This window comes from Tyto alba, unplaced genomic scaffold (assembly GCF_018691265.1).
Source record: "Tyto alba isolate M040663 unplaced genomic scaffold, T.alba_DEE_v4.0 Super-Scaffold_2, whole genome shotgun sequence".
In the NCBI taxonomy this organism is placed as follows: Eukaryota; Metazoa; Chordata; class Aves; order Strigiformes; family Tytonidae; genus Tyto; species Tyto alba.
The window spans coordinates 89,190,303-89,216,497 of NW_024881282.1; the positions used below are offsets into that span (position 1 = coordinate 89,190,303).

General features: G+C 47.0%; 1 protein-coding gene across 2 annotated transcripts in view; it reads left to right on the forward strand.

Annotated features, from left to right (window-relative positions):
* The window catches only part of FBH1 (F-box DNA helicase 1), a 30,661-nt gene that overhangs the window by 295 nt on the left and 4,171 nt on the right, over nt 1–26,195 (forward strand). Inside the window, exons 2-19 of one of the 2 annotated variants that reach the window (XM_032986763.2) lie at nt 1,705–1,727; nt 2,361–2,525; nt 4,581–5,152; nt 6,543–6,673; nt 9,053–9,188; nt 9,424–9,614; nt 11,322–11,441; nt 13,065–13,156; nt 16,139–16,307; nt 16,983–17,211; nt 18,063–18,150; nt 18,584–18,670; nt 19,762–19,898; nt 21,482–21,581; nt 21,756–21,877; nt 23,710–23,785; nt 24,939–25,136; nt 25,772–25,897. In XM_032986763.2, the coding sequence (XP_032842654.2) occupies nt 1,727; nt 2,361–2,525; nt 4,581–5,152; nt 6,543–6,673; nt 9,053–9,188; nt 9,424–9,614; nt 11,322–11,441; nt 13,065–13,156; nt 16,139–16,307; nt 16,983–17,211; nt 18,063–18,150; nt 18,584–18,670; nt 19,762–19,898; nt 21,482–21,581; nt 21,756–21,877; nt 23,710–23,785; nt 24,939–25,136; nt 25,772–25,897 (2,740 nt within the window). In that variant the 5' untranslated portion in view covers nt 1,705–1,726. The remainder of the gene's footprint in view (nt 1–1,704; nt 1,728–2,360; nt 2,526–4,580; nt 5,153–6,542; nt 6,674–9,052; nt 9,189–9,423; nt 9,615–11,321; nt 11,442–13,064; nt 13,157–16,138; nt 16,308–16,982; nt 17,212–18,062; nt 18,151–18,583; nt 18,671–19,761; nt 19,899–21,481; nt 21,582–21,755; nt 21,878–23,709; nt 23,786–24,938; nt 25,137–25,771; nt 25,898–26,195) is intronic. The other variant, XM_032986762.2, reaches the window with a different exon arrangement.

The window sequence follows — 26,195 nt, forward strand, 5'->3', positions numbered from 1 at the left end:
GGGTGCCTTGGCAATGAGGGGGCTTTGGTGTTTCGGGGGGAGGCTTTGTCATTTGGAGGGGCGCCTTGGCAATGCGGGGCTTTTGTGTTTTGGGGGGTAGGCTTTGGCATTTGGAGGGGAACCCTTTGCTGTTGGGGGGGGCTTGGCAGTGAGGGGGCTTTGACATTTTGGGGGAACCTCTACTATTGGGAGGGGGCCTTGGCAATGGGGGGGCTTATCATTTTAGGGGGAACCCTTGCTATGAGGGGGAGGCCTTGGCAATGAGGGGTCTTTGACAATTTGGGGGTACCCTTGCTATTGGGGGAGGCCATGGCAGTGAGGGGGCTTTGGCTTTTTTGGGGGGGGGCTTTGGCATTTGGGGGGAACCCTTGCTGTTGGGGGGAGGCAGTTGCAGTGAGGGGGCTTTGGCTTTTTTGGGGGGGGGGTTGGCATTTTGGGGGGGAACCCTTGCTGTTGGGGGGGAGCTTGGCAATGGGGGGGGTTTGGCATTTTGGGGGGGAACCCTTGCTGTTGGGAGGAGGGCTTGGCAATGGGGGGGCTTTGGCATTTTGTGGAGAGGCCTTGGCAATGAGGGGGCTTTGGCATTTCAGGGGGGGCTTTGGCATTTGGGGGGAACCCTTGCTATTGGGGGGGGCCTTGGCAATTAGGGGGCTTTGGTGTTTCAGGGGGGGCTTTTGGCTTTGCAACTGGAGTGTCTTCTCGTGGCTGATGAGGTCCTTCCCCCCCCCCCCCCCCCCCATTCCTTACGTGATCGAAGCCATAAATTACCCTGACGGGGCCACGTGGCACAACCTCTGCTCAGCACTTTTGTGTCCTGCTGCTGTCGCCAGTGGGAAATCTTGGGGAAAAAAAGGAGAAAAAAAAAAATGAATGCAGGTGAAGCCTGACGCAGGTCATTTTGGGTTGGGGTTTCTGGACTTGAAGCCTGTGCCGTGGTCCTGGCACATTAGGGATTTAGCTCTCCTGGGAGAGCAGAAGTTTTGCCTCCAATCCTACATCCGATCTTGCGTGAGAGCTTTCTGTGTCTGACAGCTCCAGGAACAGGCACAGAGCCGGTACCTTGGCTCTAACTTTTGCCAGGACCATGTGCTTAAAAGAATTGGGACACTTCAATGATTCATACTGCTTAACCCAAAAAACTTTTCAATTTCAAATGAGAAATGCCATTTTTAAGTAAAATCGTAGAATAGAATCATTTAGGTTGGAAAAGACCCTGAAGATCATCAGGGCCAACCATAAACCTAACCCTGCCAAGTCCACAACTAAACCCTGTCGCTAAGTGCCACAGGACTGTCTTGCATTGCTTTTTTTTCTTCCACTTGCCTCATTTGCTGTGTGTTGAGGAACGTGGGATGTTAGAAAACAGCCTCCCCAGGGAGCTCAGTGCGTGCTTTTAACACTGCTCTGTCAAGCTGACGTGGATGAAAAGGAGGAAGCAGCATAACGAAACAAACTGACCCTTGGATCCTGCTGTACAAGAGCAGTCGATTAGTTTTGTGGCTGTCAAACATGTGAGAGGAGTTTATCCTCCGCAGCACAATCGAGTAATAAAAAGTGAAACTGCCTGAGCGGTGTTTTGCTGATAATTCTCCTATCTGAAGGAAGCCCATCCTGTGCCATGGTTTCGGGTTTCTCATGAGCATTTTCAGTAGAAACAAGTTGTGTTGTTTGTCCTTTTTCTGCTGGCCGTCCCATGTATGGAAGAGAGGAGCTCGTGCAGATTTCAAGTAAGGTTTTCTTAAAATAACTTTTCAGATAGTTTTGTGCTGCTTCTGAACCATCCTCCTCGCAGGGAAGAGCTGTGCTGCGAGTAGGTTGTGTTTCCTCCTCAGTGGAGGATCCCAGCTTGGATCTGTTTGCGAGAGGCTCAAGTTTGTGTGTTTGAATGTTGGCTTTGACCTTCCCCAGGCGAATCATGGTCGTCTCTTGCAGAGGGTTGCGCAGTTCAGCCTCCTCAGGCTTCCTTGGCATCCTCCTAACGCTACTTTGCATTTAGACAAGTTCCTGTATCTGCTTCCTCCGTGTTATGGTATTTTAGAGAAAGCCACAAAACTTGCATGGATTCTGATTTTATGCCGTTCTTTTTTGTTCCAAAGCCTCGTACATCGGAGGAATGGGGACTGGGGGTGCAGTTACTGTTGCAGTGACTGCAGATGTGTTGCCTTGGCACAATGCGTTGCCCTCCTTAGCATCTCGCCAGAGCCTTGTACAAGTTTCTCCTGGCTGAAACACTGGGACTGTCCCATACGATTTCTGAAAATAAACTGTATTTAGTCCCCTGTTAAAGGCGTGGATTGTACGTTGTTGTTTGCTAACAGGTTGGTTTGGGGTTTTGTTTTTTTTGCACGCTGGCAAAGCAGTGAAGCAATTCAAGAAAACGCACCTGACGGCCGATGACTGCGAAGCTCTTGCACGGAGCGCAGGAGGCTCATCCGCCCTGACGCAGCCGTTGAGTCAAAGACAAAGTAGAGGAGATGTAAACTGGGGCCTCCATCCCACCCACCGGCCACGGAGACGTCAAAGAGGTACACTGATTACAAATACCTTGAAGGCTGAGGGATTTGGGGGAGAAAAATGCTGAAATGGTGTGGAGCAAAAGGGCATTGTGTAATCTGTCATTGAACTTGTGCTGATAGGAGAGTAATTCCAGGTGGGGGGAGTGCAAACAGAAGAAATGGCTCAATTTTGAGTGGTGCATGCCTTCACCTCTGCCTCCACAAAGCCAAGTGGCAAGAAGAAGAGATACCTCGATTTCCCTCTATGAGGGAGAAGGTTTGCCATCACATGTGTGTTTAGTCTCTCCTCACACCAGAAATGCTTCTGGGTCTCTATTGCTGAGCTGTCAGAGACTGCCTGGGGAGAACAGCAGCTCTCCACGAGTAACGCTACAGCCTCTGCAATTAGGCACTATTAATGATGTGACTCCTGCTTCTAGATGCTCCTTAGGATCATTATTAAATAATAAAGAGCTAATTTTATAGGACTGCAAAAGTGTTGTCGAGCACTTAACAGATATTAATGACCTTCAGCTTCACTGGGGGTGGGAAACATTATGATACAGAACTTGCAGATGTGGGTCTCAGAAGTGCTGAAGCCTTAGAGTGCTTTTGAGGATTGATAAGACTTGGAGCTAATCTGCACACGACAGATTGTGCTCAAACTGAAGGTGAAGGAGCTGTTTTCAGATAGCTCATGGTGCAGGGTTAAAGGCCCAACCTCAAAACCTGTGTAACACCAAGAGTCACTACACACACTTGTAGGCGAGGAGATGAGTAGAAAGCAGAGAAAAAACATCCTGAATTATTCCTCCGCTCCTGAGTGCCTTGGTCACTGTGTAAGATGAGACTTAGGAGCATTTTGTTGTTTCCCTGGGAGGCTTGGGAATCTTTCTGTACCTTGGTGTAAGCTCTCACTTCACAGAGAAAATGTGCTGGTGAGCTGGTGAGCCAGGACAAGACACCAGAGTCCTAGACTCTGTGCTCATAGGCATACTTTTCCGTTTTCATGTCAGTGGTATCTTCAGCTAGCTCACTTTTAAAAATCTAATAATCTTAGATGCTTCAGGTTTTAGGGTATTGGACTCAAACATTAGCAGGGAAGCCAGTCTTTTTAAGCAGCAAGTGTCTTGTAAATCAGACCTCTTCAAGCCATGCCTTCATGAGCATCCAGAAATAAAACGCGTTAAAATCAGCAGTAGCCGCTTGTGATTTTGTTCTTCTTGAGTTGCCTCTTAGCTAAGCATCAAGATATGTTGCAGACTAGGAGCTGAACAGAATGAATGCTCTAAGCGCTGGTAAATTTAGTCTGTGTGCTACATGGACTGTGTGGCAGTCAGAGAAAGGAGAAGCTGCTGAGAGCAGTCTCTTGCCAAGTTTCAGTTTCCTCCAGTGCTTTTTGACATTGCAGCCAGGAAGCATCTGGCAAGAAATGGCTGTTTATCCTCTTAAAGGTGTCGGTCTCTTACACTGTGGTAGGAGGAGCCTGCTAGAGGCTTGGTGCTGTGACCTTCTCATGATGCAGAGCAGTAGCTAAACCCTGAAGCTTTTCTAAAATCTTAGTCTGCTTCTCGTTCACCAAGTTAAAAACAATAAATAACTACAGGGAGCCCAACCTCAGCCTGAGGGACACCACAACAACTCAAGTCTCACATTTTGTTTCTTTGCTGTTTCTCTTTCTTTGGCTAGTGGAAATATCTCCTATGAAATTTATCGTGCGGCCGTGTTTCTATCTAACGTGCATCCACTGTGTTATGTTAGCTAAGGATTGTTCATCTGAGAGATTGTTACGCAGACCATATCTTTTTCTAGAAGCTAGTGGAAGTGTCAGATGGACCTTGACAGTGCCCAGATTATGTGGACAGTACAAAGAGGTCAGTGTTGTTCTGTTGACTTCCATATGTTGCCAAAGAAGCAGTATGAAGCGGGACACTTCACCTGTAGTAAGCTCATGCATCTGTGAGGAACCCCGTGGAAATAACTACCACCTTACACAACCTCTGGTCTCCTTGTTAGCTCAGTTAGGAGCAGTGCTCTTTGCACTTGTTTCTGTTGACTTCACTCACGCTCTTCCTCTTTTTGCAGGCCAAGGTCAGCAGAGGAGCATCACTGATTACTTCAGGATCTCTCAGACACAACGAGTAGGTGCTAGTGAGACAAAGAATAGTAGAATCAAAGAAGAGCTACTGGATCCCATCTTCAGTGAACCTCATGGTTCCTTCGGCAGTGTCTCCACCCTGATGAAGATGAACAGTGATTCCTGCTCTTTTCTGGAGGATGAGGACTTCATACCAGCTCCCAGGAAAAGCTCCAGAAAATGGTCTTTGTCCACTGCAGCTGCAGGCGTTCACAAGCCAGAGCATGATTTATGGGGTGTGCCTGAGAAGAAGCCAATGGTGGTTCATCCAGAACACAGCCAGATCAAGCTGGAACGGAGCCAAATCAAGCAGGAACTTGATGATATGGAAATTGAACCAGTCCCTGATGCACACTACGGACTCCTGGGGACTCGGAACTGGGAAGTACCTCAGGGAAGTATTGATGAGCTGCCTGTTGAAGTCCTTAGGAACATCTTTGCTTTCCTACCAGTGACTGATCTGTATCAGAACCTGAGCCTGGTGTGTCACTGCTGGAGGGAGATAGTCAATGATCCCCTGGTAAGGACTGCTGTGACATTGGTTTGAGCCTGTCCCTTCTCCTCTGTTTTGTCTTAGTCTTGTGGCTGCAAGTGTTGCTGTAGGAGCATCCATGCTGCATCTGTCTCTGTTCCTTTACATCCCTTTATTGTTCCCTGATGCCCACAATCCTTTCTTACGAGGTCTTTTGTCATTTTTCGGTCTTCTGGACCACAGTGGCATCTTCAAATGCCAACCTGTATCAGAAGATCAGTATTGGGGTAACTTCCCTTGATGCATTCTTCCCAGACATGGAAAGAGAGCATCCTGTAAGACTCCACAAACTCTCCACTGTTCTCCTTGCAGCTTTTTTTTTTCTGACAGGGTTCATGCAGGAAATTCTGGCTACCAGACTGGGCAGTGTCCTCTTGTGGCTGGTGGCCGTCACTGTCCCCCAGCCTCTGTGTGTGTGTCTGTGTGTGTGATGCCTCTTGTAGTCAAATGGGTTTAGAGAAATGGACTTTTACCTCTTTTTTTTTTTTTTTTTTTTTCATGGAGTTTGGTTCATCTGCAGTCAAGGACCTCACAGTACAAACAGTCATGAACCCACTGGCAGTCATTTTGGCCACAGTGAGGCTCTCTGCATTTCAATTAGAGGTGGCTCAGAGACAAGTGGCACCACTAGACTCGCTCACTGTTCACACTGGAAACACCTAGCTTGTATGAAGAGGCTGTCTCAGCCTGACTCAGAGTGGTGGGGGACTGACTGCAGCCCAGATTTTCGTGGGGGTCCAAGTTCTTGTTCATGCCCTTCCGATAAATTTGGATGGGTAGGACTGGACACAATTTAGGACGTGTCTTGCCCTCTGCTTTGTCAGCACAGCGTGCGTGCCTTGAGCCTGAAGAGCTAGAAGGATGCATAGAAAATGCATACATTGAATGCTCAGCATGCTCAAGTCCTCTCCCAAATCTGCTCTTCACTCCGTAACACGGCCTAAAAGGCAGCACCCTGCCTGTTTTTACCAAAGAAGTCCAAACAGCAGGCTATGGGAGGGTAGGGCTTTGTGGACATGGGGATTTTAAGCACTCAGACCCCGCTCAGAGCAGATCTTTGTGTTACTGATGAAAATACCCCCATTCCTTTAATGCTCTGACATGTGAAACTGAACCAGCATCCCCCTGTTCCCGTCAGTCTAGAAAAAACAGCCTTTTATAGACATGTTTGCAGGCTATGAGGAACAAGTCTTTCCTTCTTTCCTCTGTTTCCTCTTTCCTTCCCCATCTCATGCTAGGTACCTGTTTCCATCAAGCTACAGGGACTTTTTGAACTCCAGGTCTTCTTTGGAAGTCACATTGATTAGCTTATTGCCAGAAGAAACCTATTTTCTAATGCTGTGAGATAAAAGATGGTGGTGTGTGCTTCACATTTTAGTTCATTCCTTGGAAAAAGCTGTACCATCGGTACCTAATGAAGGAGGACACAGCCCTGCATAGAGTTGAACAGATCTTGCAGGATTTTGCCATAACAAAGGACCAGGAAGGATGTGTGTTGGGGATGATCAGGTAAGTCCACTTCAACACTTGACTTTGTACCTGTAGATCCTCAGACCTTCTTTGCTTTGGGTTTTCTTCCATTTTATCCTATGAACTGCCAGGAGAGAAATGGGTTTGTTTTTTAAACAGGTGGGAGGCGTACAGGAAGATGAGGAAGGTTAAATTATTTTAAGAGTAGTAATCACCAGTAGGGTTCTAGAAATAGGTAAAAAAACTTTCCCCTCTTTCTTGTTCTGTTTGGAGCACAGAATCATAGAATCATTTAGGTTGGAAAAGACCTCTGAGATCATCGAGCCCAACCGTTAACCTAACACTGCCAAGCCCACCACTAAACCATGTCCCTACGCACCATGTCTACATTGTTTTTTAAATACCAAAAGGGATGGTGACTTCGCCACTGCCCTGGGCAGCCCCTTCCAGTGCTTGACAACCCTTTGGGGGAAGAAATTTTTCCTAATATCCAATCTAAACCTCCCCTGGTGCAACTTGAGACCGTTTCCTCTCGTCCTATCGCTTGTTACTTGGGAGAAGTGACCGACCCCCCCCTCGCTCCAACCTCCTCTCAGGTAGCTGTACAGAGCCATCAGGGCTCCCCTCAGCCTCCTTCTCTCCAGGCTGAACCCCCCCAGTTCCCTCAGCTGCTCCTCATAAGACTTGTGCTCCAGACCCTTCACCAGCTTTACTGCTCTTCTTTGGACACACTCCAGCACCTCAGTGTCTTTCTTGGAGTGATGGGCCCAAACCTGAACCCAGTATTTGAGGTGATGTACAAGTAGATGATAGAATCTGGAGAAGAAGAGGTGGAAAGGGGATCTAATTGCTGTCTTCTCCTGCCTAGGGAGGGGCTGTAGAGAGCATGATGCCAGACTCTTCTTGGAGGTGCACAGTGAGAGGACAAGAGGCAATGGGCACAAGTTCCAACATAGGAAATCCAGTTAGATATTAGGAGAGTGGTCAAAGACGGGCCCAGAGAGGGGAGGAATCTCCGTCCTTGGAGATGCTCAGACCTCAGCTGGACAAACGAGCAAACCTTGAAGTCATCCCTTCTTTGAGCAGTTGGCTTCTAAAGTCCCTTCTGCAGTTTCTGTGATTTTGATAGCAAGTGAGAAGTGATGTTTAGGTGAGGGAGAGGCTGCAAAGCCTGGGATGGGGATAGCCTTGTACTGATGTCTGAGGAGATGGAGAAGCTGAACATGGACTGGGATGAAGGGGCAGAAGAAAAGTCTTGACAGTGGCCTTTTGTCTTGGATGGTGTTGCCTCCTGGAGGGCAGGGAGATGCTTGTTGCACTAAAGGAGGAAAGAGGTGAGGAGAGCCTGAGCAAGAGAGTATCAGCAAGCAGCTGCTGGACTTGGAGTCTCAAAGGAAGGTTTTGGTGATGGACCTGTATGTCAGAGCACAGCCAGGTTGGGTACAGCAATTGAGAGATGCTGCTAGGAGCTTCAAGACAAGCATTAGATGACAAAATCAAAAAAGGCTGCGCTGTCCTGTTGCTTGCTGCCTTCTGGCACCCAACAACAAGCTTGGGAGAAGATGTTATATGGTTGCTTCCTACAGGGTGACTATGCTGGAGAGAGTGACGCTCAATTTAAGCGTTCCTTTTAGTATCCCTTTACATTACATCTGTCATGTCAGCATTAATTTTCCATCTCCTGATCAGCCAGGGTCTCAGAGAGGCTCAGCATCTCTGGGTTTAGCTAAAATTACAAGTATGTCATGGACAGTGTGAGATTTGAACTCTTCTTCCTCGTCCTTTCCATCTCCAAAGTATTTTCTTCTTTTCCTTTCCTGAAAGGCTGCTCTGCTGGACCCGCATGGACTTACCAGTCACAGCTCAGCAGCAAGCCCAAGCCCAAGGCAGGTGCCTGATAAAAGCAAGTGCTCTGTTCAGATCTCTGTAGTCTAGAGGACAATTTTGTATGGCAGTTAGATGGTGCAAACAGAAGAGTCAAATTGGGTTAAGAGCAAGGTGGATCTGTCTTCTGGAATGAGACTTTGAGACAGCCAGAAGGAACGTGCAGACTAAGGGCTTGGTGCAGAAAAGTATTTAAGCACGTGTCTGTGTAACAGAGCTGGGAATTACTTGTTTAAATGGCTCTTGGCACAAGAACGGGTTGGAAATCCAAATTCAGCACCTTGTGGCCTCACGGCTGAACGCATCTGGTCAAATCTGTGGGGCACACAGCGAGGCATAGTTAAACTTGCTGCAGCCTGGCTGGTGGTACTTTGGAGAAGGCGTTATTTACTTGGAGAGTAATTCATCAGGAAGCCTTCTCAAGTGATAAGTAATTTGCCAGGAGTTACTTTGCCTTATCAAATTAAGGCATCTGATATGAAATGAAATCTGATAATTTGCCTTACCAAATGCTGCCGTTCCCTTTCTGCTCAGATACGTGTCTGCCATGCCCACCGGGCGGAAGGTGGATCCCAGTGCGGTTCTCCGGTGTTTGAAGAGTCATCACCTCTTCTCAAAGGCTGAAGTCTGCGTTGTCAACAACCTGCCTCATTTACAGAGCAGGACGGGGGTAGGTTTAAGTTATTAGCTGGTTCATTTAACAGGCTTAACAACTGCTGGTGTTTTGAAGACTTATCTGCCCTCCGACCTCTAAATGTTTTCCCTTTGGGGTGTTATTTGGTACTATTCAGGGTGACTGAAGAGGATTTAGCCATTTGTCACGGCATAAGTGTTGAAGCAGGGTTTCCCTGCTTCTAGGGGCTCAAAGCTTTTTGCTCACTCTTTCTTGCTGTTGCCTCTACCAGCCCGAGAACATGTGGGCCATAATTGCAGTCATGGTGCTTTTCTCCGACGGCGTCAGTGACATCCAGAAGCTGATGGCGTGTCTGCAGAGACCCTGCTCTACCCTCTCTGTTGTGGACGTGGCCGAGACGCTTTACTGCATAGCGACGCTGCTCTACGCGATGAGAGACAGGAACATTGCGATCACTAACAGGTAAGGAGTGGGGAGATGCTTCCTGCAGGCTGCCTCTTTCTAGCCATGGCAATACGTAATGTATACAGTGAATATATGCTCATGAGCAGTTGTGTTCCTGTTGTTTAGGGCTCTCTGGTTCCTCCCTGTGTGCAGTTTGTTAGGAACAGTGTGCACATCCCTAGCTTTTTACAGGAACATTCAGGAGCGTTGCCTTTAGATTTGCTTTAATTCCTAGACTGTTTCATAGTCTGCTTGTTTTTCAGGAGACAGTGTTCAAGAAAAATAATTTTTTTTCAGGAACAAAAGCAGGTTTTAAAGCAACTATGGAAACTTGCTGATTAGAAATAGATACACATCAACTGCAACAATTTAATCCGGTTATTACCTTCCTGAGATGGGTCACTTACTTCACTCCTCTTAACTGATACTCCAAGTCTTGTGGGCTCCTGATGCATGTGCATAGCAATCCATCCTGTGCCTTTTGGTCACAGAGATGCCTGGTAATGCAGGTGAGAGCCTACAGGTTGCTTCAGAGCTGCAGTGAGGATGAGATAACGATTAAGGACACATATGAGTTCTTCTTACGAGAAGACTGGAAAGGAACTGCACTGGAAAATGTAACTATAGCCAGAAAGAAGATGGTTCTGTAAGCTGTCCTCTGTGAGGTATGGTCCAGCATGTGTTAGACACTGCAGAATTACTCAGCCATGGGCCATGTGCTCAAGCTACCAACCAGGGAAATCAGGATGCTTGTTTGGCCTGTTAGTGACTGTTAATTGCTGGCTAAGGTCATTAACTCGACTAAACGCCTGCTGAAGATATGGCAGATAGAGGGTGCCACTTGCTAGCAAAGAGAGCTCGTGGTCAAAATCACCCACGTCCCATCTCCATCTCCTTGAACAATCTAGACTAGAAGAAATAGGAATGACCACGTCTCTTCTGCTGTTATCTCTTCAAACCCCATAAGGTTTGTAATTTAGGGCGTAAAGAGGAAACCTGTCCTTGAGAAACTGTCTGATTATTTGCAGTTCCTAGAGCAACTAGTGAGTCTGAGCATGCAGGTCACCTAATGCGAGACACAAAGTCTGTCCTGGAGTGTGGCCCAGCGTGGCAGCTGTTAGGTGGCAGGAAAAAAGCTGCTCTAAAAGAGGAAAAACCACAGTGGTGTCAACCCTGATGTACGGTGGAGGTTGATTTTAAACCAGCAGTTGCCGGCATAATTAAAGCTGCAGAGTCACTGTGCTCCTCTCTTTGCAGTAACAAAGCAGCATGAACTATTGTCAGAGCTAACACACTTGTGTAAAACCATTGTAAGACAGTTGATGAAACTGATTCACTTTAGGGGCCTAAACTAGCCCCAAATTCCTTCTCACACTCCTCCAGACTCTGTTGCTAGTAGTGATCCAGGAGAGCAAAAGGATCCTGTGGATTCTGATCCCAGGTCATGTTTGCCTTGCAGTCCCTGAAACACAAACCTAGTAGGAGTGAGGGAGAGGCCACAAACAGAGCTGTCCCTGTGGTGCCTTTTCTACCTTGAAAATTGACTGCACTAACTGCACTTTAAAGCATTAATACTGTCCCCTGCAGCTCCCTGGGAGCTTGGGGTTTTGTGCATTGTTCTTTTGGAAGTATTCAAGATATTGATGGCCTTTTAAGTGGTTGCAGGCGTTTAATTTGTTAATGAAGATTTCTCAATGACAGTTTCTCTTTTGTCCTTTCTACCAGGATCCATTACAATATTTTCTACTGCTTGTATCTGATGGAAAATGCTTCTGTAACTATGCAGACAGTAGAAGAGGAAGAAGAAACGCTGGCATCATGCTGCAGACAGGACTTATTGTCTGGGTAATGCTATTTTAGGTGATCTGAGCAGTGCACCCAAGTCCACGGGGCCCTGGTGGAGTGCTGGACCTTGGAGGGGGAGCAGACGTTTCATGGCAGGAGCTGGTTGACAAGACTCTGAGATTCATAATGATTAGTACAAAACATTGCCATCTTCTCCCTGAATTCTCAGAGGAAAACCATAATCAGGCCTTAAATCTTTAGGAATTGCATTACCAAGCCCTGACTGAGTTTAAGTCATCATTCACCAGTGGGTCTATGCATCGGTGGAACACTGTGTGCTCCAGCGTGACGGCCGCTAAAATTTCACAGAGCCCAAATCACCCCCAAATCCCCTCCCAAATCACCACGCTCCCTATGGGTAAGGAGCTCTGGGAGGAGGGGAGAGTGCCTGCTTTAATTTTAACAGCGTATTCCTTTAGAAACGCAAGCTGCAGCCAGCCAAAAAGGGGATTGGCTCGCTGGTGACGTTACCCTAGTGCAAATAATGGGGCTGTTTATGAACGCTGCTTTCTGTGCATGGGAGGAAACGAGATACCAGCCGCAGGATATTGATTTGGCTCCTGTTTTCTGGATCCTGTTGGAGAACTGTTATATACTAACCGGTATATATAAATATATATCTGTTATAAAATAGCACTGGTTGGGTCGCTTGCTGCCTAGAAAGGAAGGACAGTAAGGAGTGAAACGCTTTCCTGGCCTGGGGAGATCTAGGCTTGGTTCCTTTTCTGCTGCAGCTACCCAGGGTTGAGTCATTTAGTTTCCTTGTCCTTACCTACAGAAGGGGAATAGTGGTGCTTTCCTCCATCACAGAGATCTAGCAAAGATAAATCCCATAAAATCACCGATGATCCAAGGTACAACAGTGAGAGAGGTCATACAGAAAATAAATCAAAGGTGAACAGTCGTTGGGTTTCAGTGCTTCTTGTTTTCCCAGCCCTTTCGTTCTACCCCTCCATCTGAAGCCTTTTTTCTAAGCATATTTTGCTTGTTCAGTGAACGATGAGTCCTGAGGGCAGCCATCTAACTGCCGGCTGTGAAATGTCAAGGATACCTGAGCAAGGCTTTCTGCCCTTCCGCGTGGTATCGGGGAGGACCCTGTGCGAAGAGATGGTTCACACATTTGGCCGATGACAGGTTTCAGACCTTGATGAATAAAACAATTGCACTCCAGCCGGAAGCGCTGAATGCCTTTTCTTAATGTTAATCGAAGCTCTTGGCTCCCCTGAGAGGCAGAGATAATTGATCTGTCCTACATGCTGAGAGCAGTTTAAGGTCCACGCTCTCAAAAGCAACTAAACAACCCAAACCTAAATCTCTGCTTTCAATAAGCCTAAGAAGCCGGGGTGCCAAATTAAGTTTTAAAGCATAACGACTGGCCTTTGAGAAGATCTCCTATGTAACCTTCCCCAAAGTTTAGTTTTTATTTTTGCTATCTCAAATCTTTTCTTATTGCCTGATTTTCTCGTTTGAACAGTTACCAACTTGCTCTAGTGCCACCTTCCTGCTTGTGGGATGGGATTAATCCTTCACTGTTTTCCTTCAGCTGCTAGTTGATTTGTTTGATTTACGTGAGAGGATTTATTTTATTAATTCCTCACTCTGTTTTTTGTCTGTTTTTAATAGCTGGCCTGAAGTAAAGCTGACCCATGAACAGCAAAGGATTTTGAATCACAAAATCGAGAGCGGTCAAATAGTGAAAATTATGGCATTTGCAGGTAAGAGCCAAAAATTCTGTTGTAAGAATGAATGCATAACCTCTAATTCTGCTCCTTCCGTCCCTGCTGCTTCTGTCCAAGGAACTGTGTGGATGCTGGGGGGATCAAGCTTACTTTTAACCAATACAAAAATTCAGAGCAGGATTTTGCAGAGGAATAGGATTGGGAAGCGTGGTGGTGGTTACTCCCATGCAAACTGGGTAAATATCATATTTGAACACGATACTGAAACAGAGTGTTTGGGTGCTGTTGATAAGTGCCCAGAGCAGCTTGTCAGGGAACCCAGGAAGGGAGAAGCAACTCCCTGTGTGTTGCTGAGCTGTGTGCTGAGCCTGTTTCACAGTGTTATTGTCCACAGGCCACTAGACGGAGTTGCTCTCACTTGTTTAGATTTAGCATCCTTGTAGGAGCAACACAAGCCAGGAAAACTTCTGCACTCATGTACTGTTTTGAAAAGGGGAATTGCATAAAATCGAGGGAGCCTATATAAAAGAAATGGAAAAATTAAATCATCTCCATCCACCTGCAGAGAGTTTCCTTTAAAGACACCACACTAGGGGCTCAGAGCTAATGCAAGCTCTCTGCCAGAACAGACTTGCAAAAGGACATGTACAGCTAAGCAGCCCAGCACAGAAGCCACCAATAGTGGTTTCTCACATCCGTACAAAGCCACCGCGTCCAAATGACAGAAAAGGGAACATTCATGAACTCTGAGAGATTATATGTAACCACAACAAGGCAGGGCAGAAAAAGATCTTGAGAAACCGCTGTCAAAAAGCAAAAAAGACTTGTAATTCTTCTTCAAACATGTGGCTGAGGATGCTTGCCAAAGCATCTGTTAGCTACCTGCAGTGTAAAGGATGCTGTAGAGTGAAGGACACGGTGGCAGAAAAACTAAATGTCTTTCTGCATTTGTGTTCCTCGTAGAGGGTCTTGGAAAAGACCAGCCTCAGGATCTTTCTCTACAGGGGGTCCACCAGAGGGTCAGTCTCACATTCACCTGGGAAAGGTTGCAAATAAATTATGCGTTGGTACTGTTTCGTTTCATGATCTGGACTGCATCACCCAGGAGATGTAAAGGAACTCGAAGGTGAAGCGGCCGAAGTAGCTGAGTGTGGCCTCTTGCTGAAAGCTGCCGTGGCAGTGGAGTTACAGGGACGTGGGAACAATCTACCAGCGAGCCCAGTATCTGTACCAAGTGTATTGGGTTTGCGTGGCAAAGTGTTGGTAATGGTGGGGCTACAGGGTTGGCTTCTGTGAGAAGCTGCTAGAAGCTTCCCCTGTGTCCAGTAGAGCCACTGGCCAAGGCTGAGCCCATCAGCAACGGTGGTAGCGCCTCTGTGATAACATATTTAAGAAGGAGGAAAAAAAAAACAAACAAACAAACTGGGGGTGGAACAGCAGCAGTGAAGAGAGGAGGGAGAATACGTAAGAGAAAGAGCTCTGCAGGCACCCAGGTTGGTGAGGGAGGAGGAGGTGCTCCAGGTGCCGGAGCAGAGAGTCCCCTGCAGCCTGTGATGAAGACCATGGTGAGGCAGGCTGTGCCCCTGCACCCGTGGTGGAGCAGATCTCCACCTGCAGCCCATGGAGGGCCCCACGCTGGAGCAGGGGGTTGCTGTGAGCCCGTGGGAAGCCCGTGCTGGAGCAGGCTCCTGGCAGGACCCGTGGAAATGTGGAGAGAGGAGCCCACGCTGGAGCAGGTTTGCTGGCAGGACTTGTGACCCCGTGGGAGGGACCCCACGCTGGAGCAGTTCGTGAAGAGCTGCAGCCCGTGGGAAGGACCCATGCTGGAGAAGCTCACGGGGGGACTGTCTCCCGTGGGAGGGACCCCACGCTGGAGCAGGGGAGGGGTGTGAGGAGCCCTCCCCCTGAGGAGGAAGGAGCGGCAGCGACAGTGTGTGATGAACTGCTTGCAACCCCCCATTCCCCATCCCTCTGCACAGGGAGGTGGAGAAATCTGGAGGGAAGTTGAGCCCAGGAAGAAGGGAGGGGCGGGGGAGAAGGTGTTTTAAGGTTTAGTTTTTATTTCTCATTACCCTGCTCTGATTTGATTAGCAATAAATTAAATTAATTTCCCCAAGTTGAGTCCGTTTGACCCATGACAGTAATTGCTGAGTGATCTCCCTGTCCTTATCTCAACCCACAAGCCTTTTGTTATATTTTCTCTCCCCTGTCCAGCTGAGGAGTGGAGTGCTAGAGCGATTTTGGTGGGCACGTGGTGTCCAGCCAGGGTCATCCCACCACACCAGGCGAAATGGTAAAAGATCTTCATGAGTGAATAGTTAGTTTGAATAGTTTGTTCAAATATTTGGTTCAAAAGAGACAAAAGTAGGAGCAGATGGTCATTTTTTCTGCACCGAGCGTGGTAAACCACTGGAGTCCTGGAGAGATTTGTGCTGGGACTTGCTTTGTCCAACATTCACGAGTCATCTGGGAGGAGTGTGAACAGCAAGGTGGCAAAGTTTTCTGACGCCGTCATTGCTGAGGATATGAGAAAGGGCAAAGAAGGAAACATGCCAAGCTCTTCTGTTGTGGTTGGTACTCCATGAGTGAAGCAGCCTTGCCACGAGGTGTCAACAGTGCTGTCCTGCAGCAAACTGGAGTAAAGGAGAGCAGCGTTAGTGGGAGATCTTACAGGCAAATGAGCTCATGAATCGTTCAAAAGAGCAACTTTAACATTTCACTTACCGAGCTGTCTTTCAAGAGAACCAGTACCTTCACGTATGCTCAGAATTCTAGAATATTAGGCGATAAAATTAATATTTTTTTAAAGCTTTTAGGCTGCAGACTGTAATTTTTCAAAGCTGCTTTGCTCCACAGCTTTTGCTGATTTCAGTTGAGCCAGTGAATAAATTAGCTGCAAATTAGTCCTGCTGTGCAGTTAGGCCAGCAGGAGGGGGAAGGTAAAGCTGATGAAAGGTGTGCAGATTCATTAATTCCTGATTCCAGATGCATTATTGTTTACTTTCTTCTGTTCTTCAGGTACAGGAAAGACCACAACCTTGGTCAAGTATGCAGAGAAGTTTGCTGATCTGAGTTTCCTTTACGTGACATTTAACAAAGCTGTTGCAGAGAGGGGGAAAAGTGTCTTCCCCAGAAACGTAACGTGCAAGACTTTCCATTCGTTAGCATTTGGAAGTGTTGGCAAACAGTGAGTGCGGATTTTAGATTCTTTCAGATTGAATGGGCCAGTGATTTTAGCATCCATGTGAGCCTGGGGATACACCCTCATTGCCCTGCTCTGGCACCGTGCTGACATAAGCCCCATCGCTGTTCTGGGCGCTGTTCATCCTGCCTGTGTTAACAGCCAAGGAGCACTTCACAGGGAGACAGAAAGCCACTGAAAATAGGTTTTTCCCATTTCCCACTTACACTTCAGTGGTACAACCTCTCGAAATGCTGATTTTCTTTAGCAGAGGAGGGATTTTCTTAACCCGAGTTGTTCTACTGATGCAGTTTGCGGCCAATTATATTAGCACTTCTAAACTGCAGACGGAAGGGAAAATGAACCACGACCTGGAAGAATAGGGGAATTCTCTTACCTGGCTCTGAAAACAATCTGTAATTGCAGGGGTGAATGATGGGAATATTTCTCTGGCTTGACTTTTCATCTGTAAAGTTTATAACATTAACAAGTTTGTGCTTCCCCCGGGATAAATATGTGCAGATTTTAAAAGTATTCCATTGCTAGGTCAAAGTGGGTGTATAAAACAGAGCTTCTGCAAGTGTTAGTGTGCAACAGAAGCAAAAGCAAGCTTGCTTTTCCAGTAGGCTTTTCATGTGTGTTCCAACACATCTCTCTTATTTTTTGTCATCTGTGGCACAGCTATAAAGAAAAAGGCAAGCTGAACTTCTCCAAAATGTCAGTTTACTCCATCAGTTCCCTCATCCGGAACCACAAGGGACAAGCTCTATTCATAAGAGGGAAAACGGTCTCTCAGACGCTTGAAAACTTTTTTGCCTCTTCGGATAAAGAGATCTGTGAAGAACACACTCCTGTTTGGTTCAAAAATACTCATGGTGTGAGAAAACTTGTCAGTCAAGAAGAAAAGAAAGTGAGTATCTGAGGTGAAGCAAGACTCGGGCTACAAGGTTTAGAAGGGACTGTAGTTATCCCACATCTCCCATAGTTCATGGGTATTTGTGCTTCAGCTGTAAGAACTGACTGTCAAAACACTTTTTTCCTCTGGTGACAAATCCAAAGGAATTGAGGCCTGTTGGTTCTCCCTGTTTGCACAACTGGTTTGCAGAGAGGAGATTATCATTGTCTCTGCTCAGTGCAGATGTTTTTTCCCTTCAAGACAAAAAGAGAAGAGATTGCATGTGTTTGTATCAGTGCCTGAGCAGTGAAGTGTTATTATGTGTAAAGACAATAAACAGTTTTGTAGTCATTTTGGTATGCAGAGCGAAACCCAAAAAATTCTCATTTAGAGTACAGACATCTTAGCAACACTTAAAATAGCATTGCAAACAACTGCTGGAGTTGTGGAGACAATTAGCCTTTCTGCTCTGCATTGATCACATCTGATCCGATCCAGTCCAGCCAGCAGAAATCCAATTTGCAGTTGTTATTTCTGGAAGGGAAGGAACTCACAGCCTCAAAAGTTTAAATACCCTTAAGCACCTTACAAGCTGTCCAGAGAAGCCAAAATAAACACAAAGTATGTGCTAATGTGCAGAAGTTAGGAGGTATTTTATTACACTGTCCTTATAGCTGAGCCAAAGAAATTATCTTTTCAGGGGGTTGCATTTGGGAAAGACTGTGTTGAGAACAGGATAACTGGTGGTGACACAGAGGTGAAGTAGGAGGGGAAAGGCCTCAGAGAAGCTTTTCAAGATCTGCTCTGCCTGGACTGTTTTTCTGCTCAAAACCATCTATCCAGACCCTTCTGTTTTCTCTTTCTAGATCAATGTGGAAGAGGCGAAAGAGATATGGCACAACATGAAGAAGCTGGATGGAGATGCAGAGAAGAAATACAAGATAACTTGTGATGGTAAGAGGGTACAGATATATATAGATTAGTGCTAACAGTGAGTGTTTGTTCCTTGCTGCTGCTGGCACGTCCTTTCCTCTCGCTTCTTGTTACGTGTGCAAATAGTGCCAAAGGTAGCTCATACTGGGAAAAACCTTCTTCCTTGTTATTTTCTTTGTGCATTAAGATTTTTGGAGCCATCAGCATAGCTGCCTTCCTCCAGCGCAGTCAGGTTGTTTGGGGGGTGGTTTTTTCATCCTTCACACAGCCAAGGGAGACAAAACAACATCTGGGAGCAGTGGAGAATTTTGCAACCCCTCCAAGTGTCAGGCAAATTCTGAGCAAGAAGTAGGGCCAGAAGCTTTTTTTTTTTTTTTTTTTAAAAAGTGACTTGTTTTAAAGATTATGATGGGAATGCGACCCTCTCACTGACACGCCTTGTTCCTTCTCTCAGGGTATTTGAAACTTTGGCAGCTCAGCAAGCCTCAGCTTTCAGGATATGATGCCATTTTTGTTGATGAAGCACAGGACTGCACTCCAGGTGAGTGGTGACAGGAGGCAGAGCTGCAGCCTTCCTAAGCATTTTACAGAGAGGATGCTTGTGGGCTCGGGGATGTGGGAGAAGTAGCACAATTAAACAAATTTCTTCCCCTCAGCTGTAACATTATAACTGGCCCTTCTCTTGGTCCCAGAGCCTTGCAGATTCAGTAAAGCAGCTTGTTAAGCAGGCTGCAAGAGTACACGTGCATCAGCCTGTGGGGTTGCTTTCAGTTGCTTTGGGCATCCAGACATGCTGCCCAGTCCCTTTTGCTATTGCTGTGCTGCTAACAGAGACAAAAACAGAACGTCAGCATAGTCAAGGACATGGTTTGTTACAAGAGTGGCGAGATATTAAATGGTTTGGCTGTCAGAACAGCAGAGCTGCTCCATCCCAGCCTGGCACCGGGTGCAAGTCTTGCCCATTCCTCGCACCACCCTGGGGGTTCCTGAGTCACACAGCAGAGAGCTGCTGGCTTTCTTTGCCGTGGATATGAGGAGTAGCATTCAGTTGCAAAGCAAGTTGCATCGGTTCTGCGAAGGGATCCAGGTGGATCAAACTGTGTCCTGAGGGGCGAAAGAAGAAGGACAGAAGGAGGCCTGGTCTTTGCAGTGGATATTAAATCAGCTGAAAGGCTTCTTCAGCCCATCTCCCACCTGCTGGAGGTGTGGTCTCGTGAGGGTTTGGTTGTGCTTTGGCAGCTGCAGTTGCTCTGCCAGCCTCGCTGAGCCTTGGGCAGGCTTGGTCAAAGCAGAGCAAAGGGCTTGCTGAGGTGCTCACTGAGTCACCACGCACACGTGCAGCGCGCCCGGGTCGCTGGGGATGGGTGCTGGATTTGGGCTGGGCTCACGAGCCGGGGAATAAGACGCTGTAGAGTTCCAGTCCAGGAAAAAACACCGTCAGTCTAAAATAGCGGGAGGATGTTTGTAGAGCTCCCAGTCAGCTGCGCCCTCCCCTTTGCTTATCCTCAGTCTGTTGTTTCCTGCAGCTGTGTTGACCCTTTCTGAAACGCTGTGAGTCATCAGGCCAGAGATAGGGTACAGCTCACTCTTGGTGAGCAGGCTCCCCCTTAACGCTCTGATGTTTTCCTCCAGCCATCGTGGATATTGTGCAGTCACAGACATGTGGCATAATCCTGGTAGGAGACCCTCACCAGCAGATCTATACCTTCCGAGGTGCTGTCAATACCCTCAACACAGTGCCTCACACCCATATCTACTACCTCACCCAGGTAAGATGAGGGTTTGCTGCTGTCCCTCCCTGGACAGATCCCTAATGCAGTGGAACATTTTTCACATCTTTTTTTCGGAAGGCAGCTAACAGCCAGAATTCCTGAGTTTGTCACCGTGGAGCGTTGCATTGCCTGGGCTAGTGGTGTGCTTTGCTGTTCACACTCTGCGCTGCAGAACTCCTTTGTGCCTCTTGGAGGAGTGATCTAATCACTAGGAAAGCTTGAGAAATGGGTCCTGGGACAGAGACCTTCGTATATGGCTAATTTCAAGGAGATCCCATCTTTTCTGGGTTAGTTCTCTGCTCCAGCTGAGCAGGCAGGCGCAGGTACACTCTTTGCTCATCTAGCCAGTCAGTTATGACACTGGGTCCCACGCAGAGAGATGAAGGAGTTAGGGGAGATCCATTTTCTTCTGGCAGTGACCTCCTTGAAATAAAACCACACTGATTAAGGAGGATATATTTTCTGGCTGCACACACCATCTTTTTTTGTGGCTCTGGATAAACTCCAGCATTGCCACCTCTGTCCCACCACCATCCCTTGGTCTGTGATATCTCCTGGCCTGTTTATCTGCCAAGGGTGTTAATTTTCATGAGCAGCTTCAGCTGATCTGAGTTTGCCCTGAAAGAGAGCTCTCGCCTTCTTTCAGCACAAGCCACGCTCGCGTCTCCGAGCTGGATTACCTAACCTGCTGCTGTACCAACTGAAAGCTCACCCTGATTAGGTTTTTTTGGCATGATTAGCCACATGGCTACGCAATTCTCACAGCTAATATAAGGGAGGAACTATCCCTTTGGGAATCCTCGTGGAATGAATGAGCTTCAACCAGCAATACAAGCCTCAATGCAACCAGCTCCTAAGCCAGAACGGTCACCAAAACACCCATCCCCCTGAGTTGCCTTTTCCCCTTGCACCATGCCAGCCTTGCTGAGGGGCAGGAGCCAGGGACGGGCACAAAGGAGCAGGGACTCCCTTTATTTGTGGTGGCACATCTTGTGACAAGTCTCAGGACCAGCCTTGCATCACCTCACTCGTGGAGTCGTTTGGGTAACAAGCTTTTTCCACTTCTCTTTGCCGGCGGAGGTGTTGTGCTCAGCCAGGCCCTGGTGTTTTTTAATCATGGTGTGTAGTGAAACTTGATTAGGGCTTTCACCTCACGCTGCTTTGACTGTTGGCCCCAGATCTACAGGTGAGGAAACCATGAGGATCAACCCCCCAGGCCTCCTCTGCTGCTCCTTTCCCATCACCTCCAGCCCCTGCCCTGCTGCAGGACAGATGTGCCCTGTCACATTAACTTACTGGGAAAGAGTCTTGGCAGTGTCAGCTCTTGGGGTGGAGAGGCTGGAAAACACTTTTTTCCCTGTATGGCAGTCCCATCTCACGGCGCAGTTCCTATCGCCTTGGGTGTAAGAGTGACCAGGATTTCTAGGAATAATCTGGGGGGTTTTGGGTGCTTTTTTCTAAGAGAAAAGTTGCCCAGAAAGTTGGTGGGAATTGTATGGTTCTAGATATAGTAATGCTTTTGTAGGTTCTAACAAGATTCCTCTTCTTTTTCCTGCTGTTTCCTTCATTTTTCCACGTAGAGCTTCAGATTTGGTCCTGAAATAGCTTACGTTGGAGCAACCATTCTGGATGTCTGCAAGAAGATCAGGAATAAGACGTTAGTGGGTGGGAACCAAAAGGGTAAGTTGTGTCAGCGCCTCTCTTGGCTCAGACAGCACTGTTCAGCGGCTGAGAGTTACAGAGCTACTGCATAATAAATAAAGTGTCCCAGGATTAATCCCAATTTATGGAGATCGTTGGGTTTAGATACCTGCTTTCTAACTGCCATGGCTAACTGGGAAATTTTTCATGCAGGCGACGTGAGAGGCACCATGGAAGGGAAGATAACAATCTTATCACGAAGCAATTTTAACGTGTTCGAGGATGCTGTGAACCTTACTGGAAGAGAGAAAGCAATTAAAATACATGTGATTGGGGTAAGGGGAGATTGCCAACCTGTCTTTCACATCCCAACCTCGAGCCTCCAAGCCTGTTAGCACTTGTAGCAGAAACACCTACGTGTGGCTTGAAATAGGTGTGGCTGACCCGCTGTCTGTAGCACCCGGGTTTAAAACTAATATTCAAGGAGAAAGCCACAATCTGTTGTGGCTGGGGAAGAGGCATTTGGAGCAGCTGCTCTCAAATCGGTGCAGGCGAAGCCTTTTTGGGCTCATCTGTCCCTTTTTTACATCGGGCTGGGGTGAGGTGTCAGCAGTTCCAGTTTGCTGGATGGGGTTGGGGTAGGGGAAGGGTGATAAATGGCCGTGACAAGTCGCTGCGAGTATTTGCATTAGTGGAGCACTGCTGACTGCCTTTGGCTGCCAACAGTGGCACAGTGTTCTTGCATCAGGGAAATAAAAAGCAGCTGCAATTGCAGGCGGAGTGTAAAAAGCGGTGAAAGGCGGTTGGCTGTGCCCTGAGAGAATAAACATTTTTCAAGCTCTCTCCAGAGACGAAGACAGTGGTTGAAGCTGAAGGTGACCTCTGGGCTTGTGGATGCCACAGAGGGCTGGGCTGTGCTCATTACTAATTTCCAGTCCTGTGATGGTCTGGTCCCTGTGTCAATACACCCAGGAAAGCCCAGGAAAACGGTGCACCTGCCTTTTTGGGGAGGGAAAATAGGGGTTTTCAGCAATGCTGGATGTTAGCCCCTTGAGGGAACAGCAGTTCTGAGGTTTGCACTGAATTTTCATTTGCAGAAAGCACCCACGTATCTGCAGGAGAGTGTATGTGTGTGTGCACACATCTGCAGAAATTCACGTGCTTGAATTGCAGGGAGGTTTTAATAAAGCTTCACATTTCAGAAGCCTCAGAGGAGTCATTACTCTTCAAACTCTGAATCATCAGTACCTATAATTTAATTTGAGATCTTGTTCTGCACCCAGAAATGCAGAAGCATGTGAACAGTTGTCCTGGTGCTGAATATTTTTGAGGAAGAGCCTGGTCTTTTGAATCTTAGGCTGATATTTTAATATTTTTTTTTTGCACTGTGAAGCTGCATATTAATTTTTTTTTTTTTTTTGCACTGTGAAACTGCATATTACAGTGGCATGAGTATTTGAACTGTCTACCCAGTAGCAAAATCCTCGCCTGCCTTTGCGGTTTGGAATAAGTCTGTGTTCAGACTGATGCTTCTTTTGATGGAACAAAGCGGACTGAATTTGGAAACAACAGGGAAAAACACTTCCTGAAAGTAAAAACTGTCAAAGCAAAGCCTGAAAACTGAAACATTTACTGTCAGTTTAGCAAGTTTATCTTCACTGTGGTGGCCCATCGCTTCAGGAAAGAGGATGCAGTCGTGCCTGGAGCTGGCTTTCCCATGAAAAAGCGAGGAGTCAATCAGCCAGCGGCATTGATGGCACTTCTAAAGTTCTTTTTAACAAAGCAATATGCAGCTATTGGAAGCTAAAATAACCAAACCCAAACCCTTTTCTTGTTAGTGAATGGAAAAACATTATAGAATTTTTTTTTTTTTCTTTGAAAATACTTGGAATATAAAATTCTGCCGTGGCTCTCTTATAATGCCAATCAGACAGTGTCCTGTTCTCGCTGTCTGTCTGTCTGTCCGTCCGCAGAGCGGGCTGGAGCGTTGCTTTTTCAGCTGCCTTTGCTTCTGCTACAGCTCCAGGGATTTCAGGAAACCCGCTCTGCATCTTCAGCACATTTCCCTTTTTCCCTCCCTCTTGACACTGGGCCCTGCTAGCTTATCTAGAAACTCTAGACAGCATCTTTACTCTTCTGTATTAAGATAAATTGTTGTTTGTTTTAGGGGCTTGCCCGTTTTGGCCTGAGCAGGATTTATGATATTTGGAAACTCAGTCAACCTGCAGACGAAAAGAAAAAAGGTGAGTACATCCTCTCCCTTCTCTGCACAATCCTCCCTGCAGCGGCACAGATGGTTTCCTTTTTGCTGCGGTGACGGCAAGCAACACGCTTCTTGGTGTTTTCTTTTATATTTCCTCCTGCAGTTATCTGTTGCAAACTGGCTGCTCAATGAGAGTGTCATGGGCTGTGCTATTTCGGCTGCTTCAGTGGCTGGTGTTATTACCAGAAATGCTGAAATTGCGGGGCCTGGGTCATGCAGCCCTCCCCAGCTTCCCACTGCGATGGCTCATGTTGAGTGCGAGCACCCAGTAAACTCACAGATTGTTTGGTTTTTTGTTTTTTTTTTGTTTGTTTGTTTCCCCCTCCTGTTTTCTGATTTGACTTCCATTTCTCATTTGTCTTAGGCTTTTCCTGTTTTGTTTTGTTTTGCTCTTAAACCTGGTGTGTTGAGTCCTTTATCACATGCTTTCTTTTCACTGATGGACATCACTCAGTTAAAATCTTCTGGCAGCAGTAGGCAAGTATTGTTATATATGGGGCACCAAGACAAACAAAGGACTTACTGAACTGCCACCAGTGATTGATTATATGGGTGGTGTTACTGGTTCTCTGGAAGGGGAGCTACTGGGAAAACTCCTTGCCACCTGGGTAAAAAGAGAAAACAGTGCAGGCTGGAAGGGCCCTGGGGCTGTCCCTGCCCTGAGCCCTGCTCCAGTTCCTCTGAAATCACCTTAAGAGTCTTTTCAGACTACTCAGGGTCTTTTCCCTTCAATTTCTGAATATTTCTGGGGACGAAGGTCATGCAGACTTTCTAGGACACGTGCCCTAGAAGGGGGTGAGCTCAGGGAATATTTGCCAGCTGCTCTCTCCTGAGCTCCTTAAACTTCCGTACCCTTCATAGTACACCAGCACTGTAGCCCAGTGATGCCTTTTTGTGAAACTGCCTGCCCTGATGAAAGCATCGAACTTTGACGGTGTTTTGCTTCAGTAAAGAGAAAATCCTGAGTGAAAATCACCCATCACAGAGCGAGGAGTGCATCCCACAGTGGCAACCCATCTACGGCCCCACACTTGCCTTCCCTAGTACTTACTCTGAAATTTGATTAGAATTTAAAAATGCCATTATAGGTGTCTGTCAAATAAACTCATGGCATCTGCTACTTGCTCTTTCAGCAAACCTTGTTATAAATGACTCCTTTATCAAAAAATGGGAAGACACTTGGGGTTACCTCGGTTTAAGGGAATATGCAGAGCGCATCGATGACAAAGAGCTGGAAGTGAAGATTGCGATAGTGGAGAAACACAAAGAGCGGATCCCTGAGCTGGTGCAGAAGATCGAGAGCAGCCACGTGTCACAAGCAGCTCTGGCAGGTAAAGCCAAGCTGTGTCTTGGATAGAGGAACTAATTCAAGTCTTTTGTCAATCCAGCTTCAGTGCTGAATCCACCTCGTTCCGCAAAAAGGCTAAATTTGGATTAAATCTGTCTTTTAGGGAGAAAGGGAGTTGAACAGCAGCTTTTGGGGTACATCTGGGACTCCAGGTGGAGTTCAGTGCAGCGAATCTGCCAGCAAGGGATTGCTTAATGTGGCTTTGCTAGAGGCAAATAAATCTTTGAACACAGTATTTCCTGCAGTTGGAAAACCCTAGGACTTTATCTTGCTTTTTGGGATTCCTGTTGGAGTTGCCCTGCCATTTGCTGACTAAAATTCGGGGAGGGGACAAAGAAATTGAGTAAAAAAAAAAAAAAATCATCAAATAAAGAGCATTCCTGTTTGGGAGTCAGGGCTGCAGACAAGCAGGCATTTTCCTTGGCAGGGAAGTTGTCCTCAGCAGTCTAGATTCCTAATAGACGTGCTTTTGCTTCTGATTTTTATTTGGGGAGAAGTGAAATGAGTGCAGAATGAAGTAATTTCATCTGACTTGGCACCTCAGGAAATTAAAAATACCATTATTGCTGTGATGACTGATCTATTTTCCTTCTTGTTCCCCACGTGCACGGGTTACAGATTACGTAATAGGCACTGTCCATCAAGCCAAAGGTCTGGAGTTTGACACAGTGCTGATTGCAGATGACTTTGTGAAAGTACCAGGTCTCAGCAGCGATTACCAGAGAAGAATTAACTTCAATACCGGTGAGGGAACGGCTCTGCGCGGAACCCATCCTGATCTGAAAGTGGGAAAGCAAAACGCGCTGCCAGCACGTGTCCTGCGAGCCCGTGCTTCTCGGTGGTGGCAAGTGCTTTGTCCTCCTGATTCTTGATCTTGTTTCCTTCACAGCGAGATAGGGGCTGGGGAATATTCCTGCAGTTGAGTTGGTAGCCATCTAGCAAAAGGGAAAGACCAACGCCGCGCTTGGGAAAGACACTGCTTTGCTTAGGGGCCGCCGTTCGTGCTTTGGAGGAGCCGGTGTCATAGTTTGAGCCTGGTTGG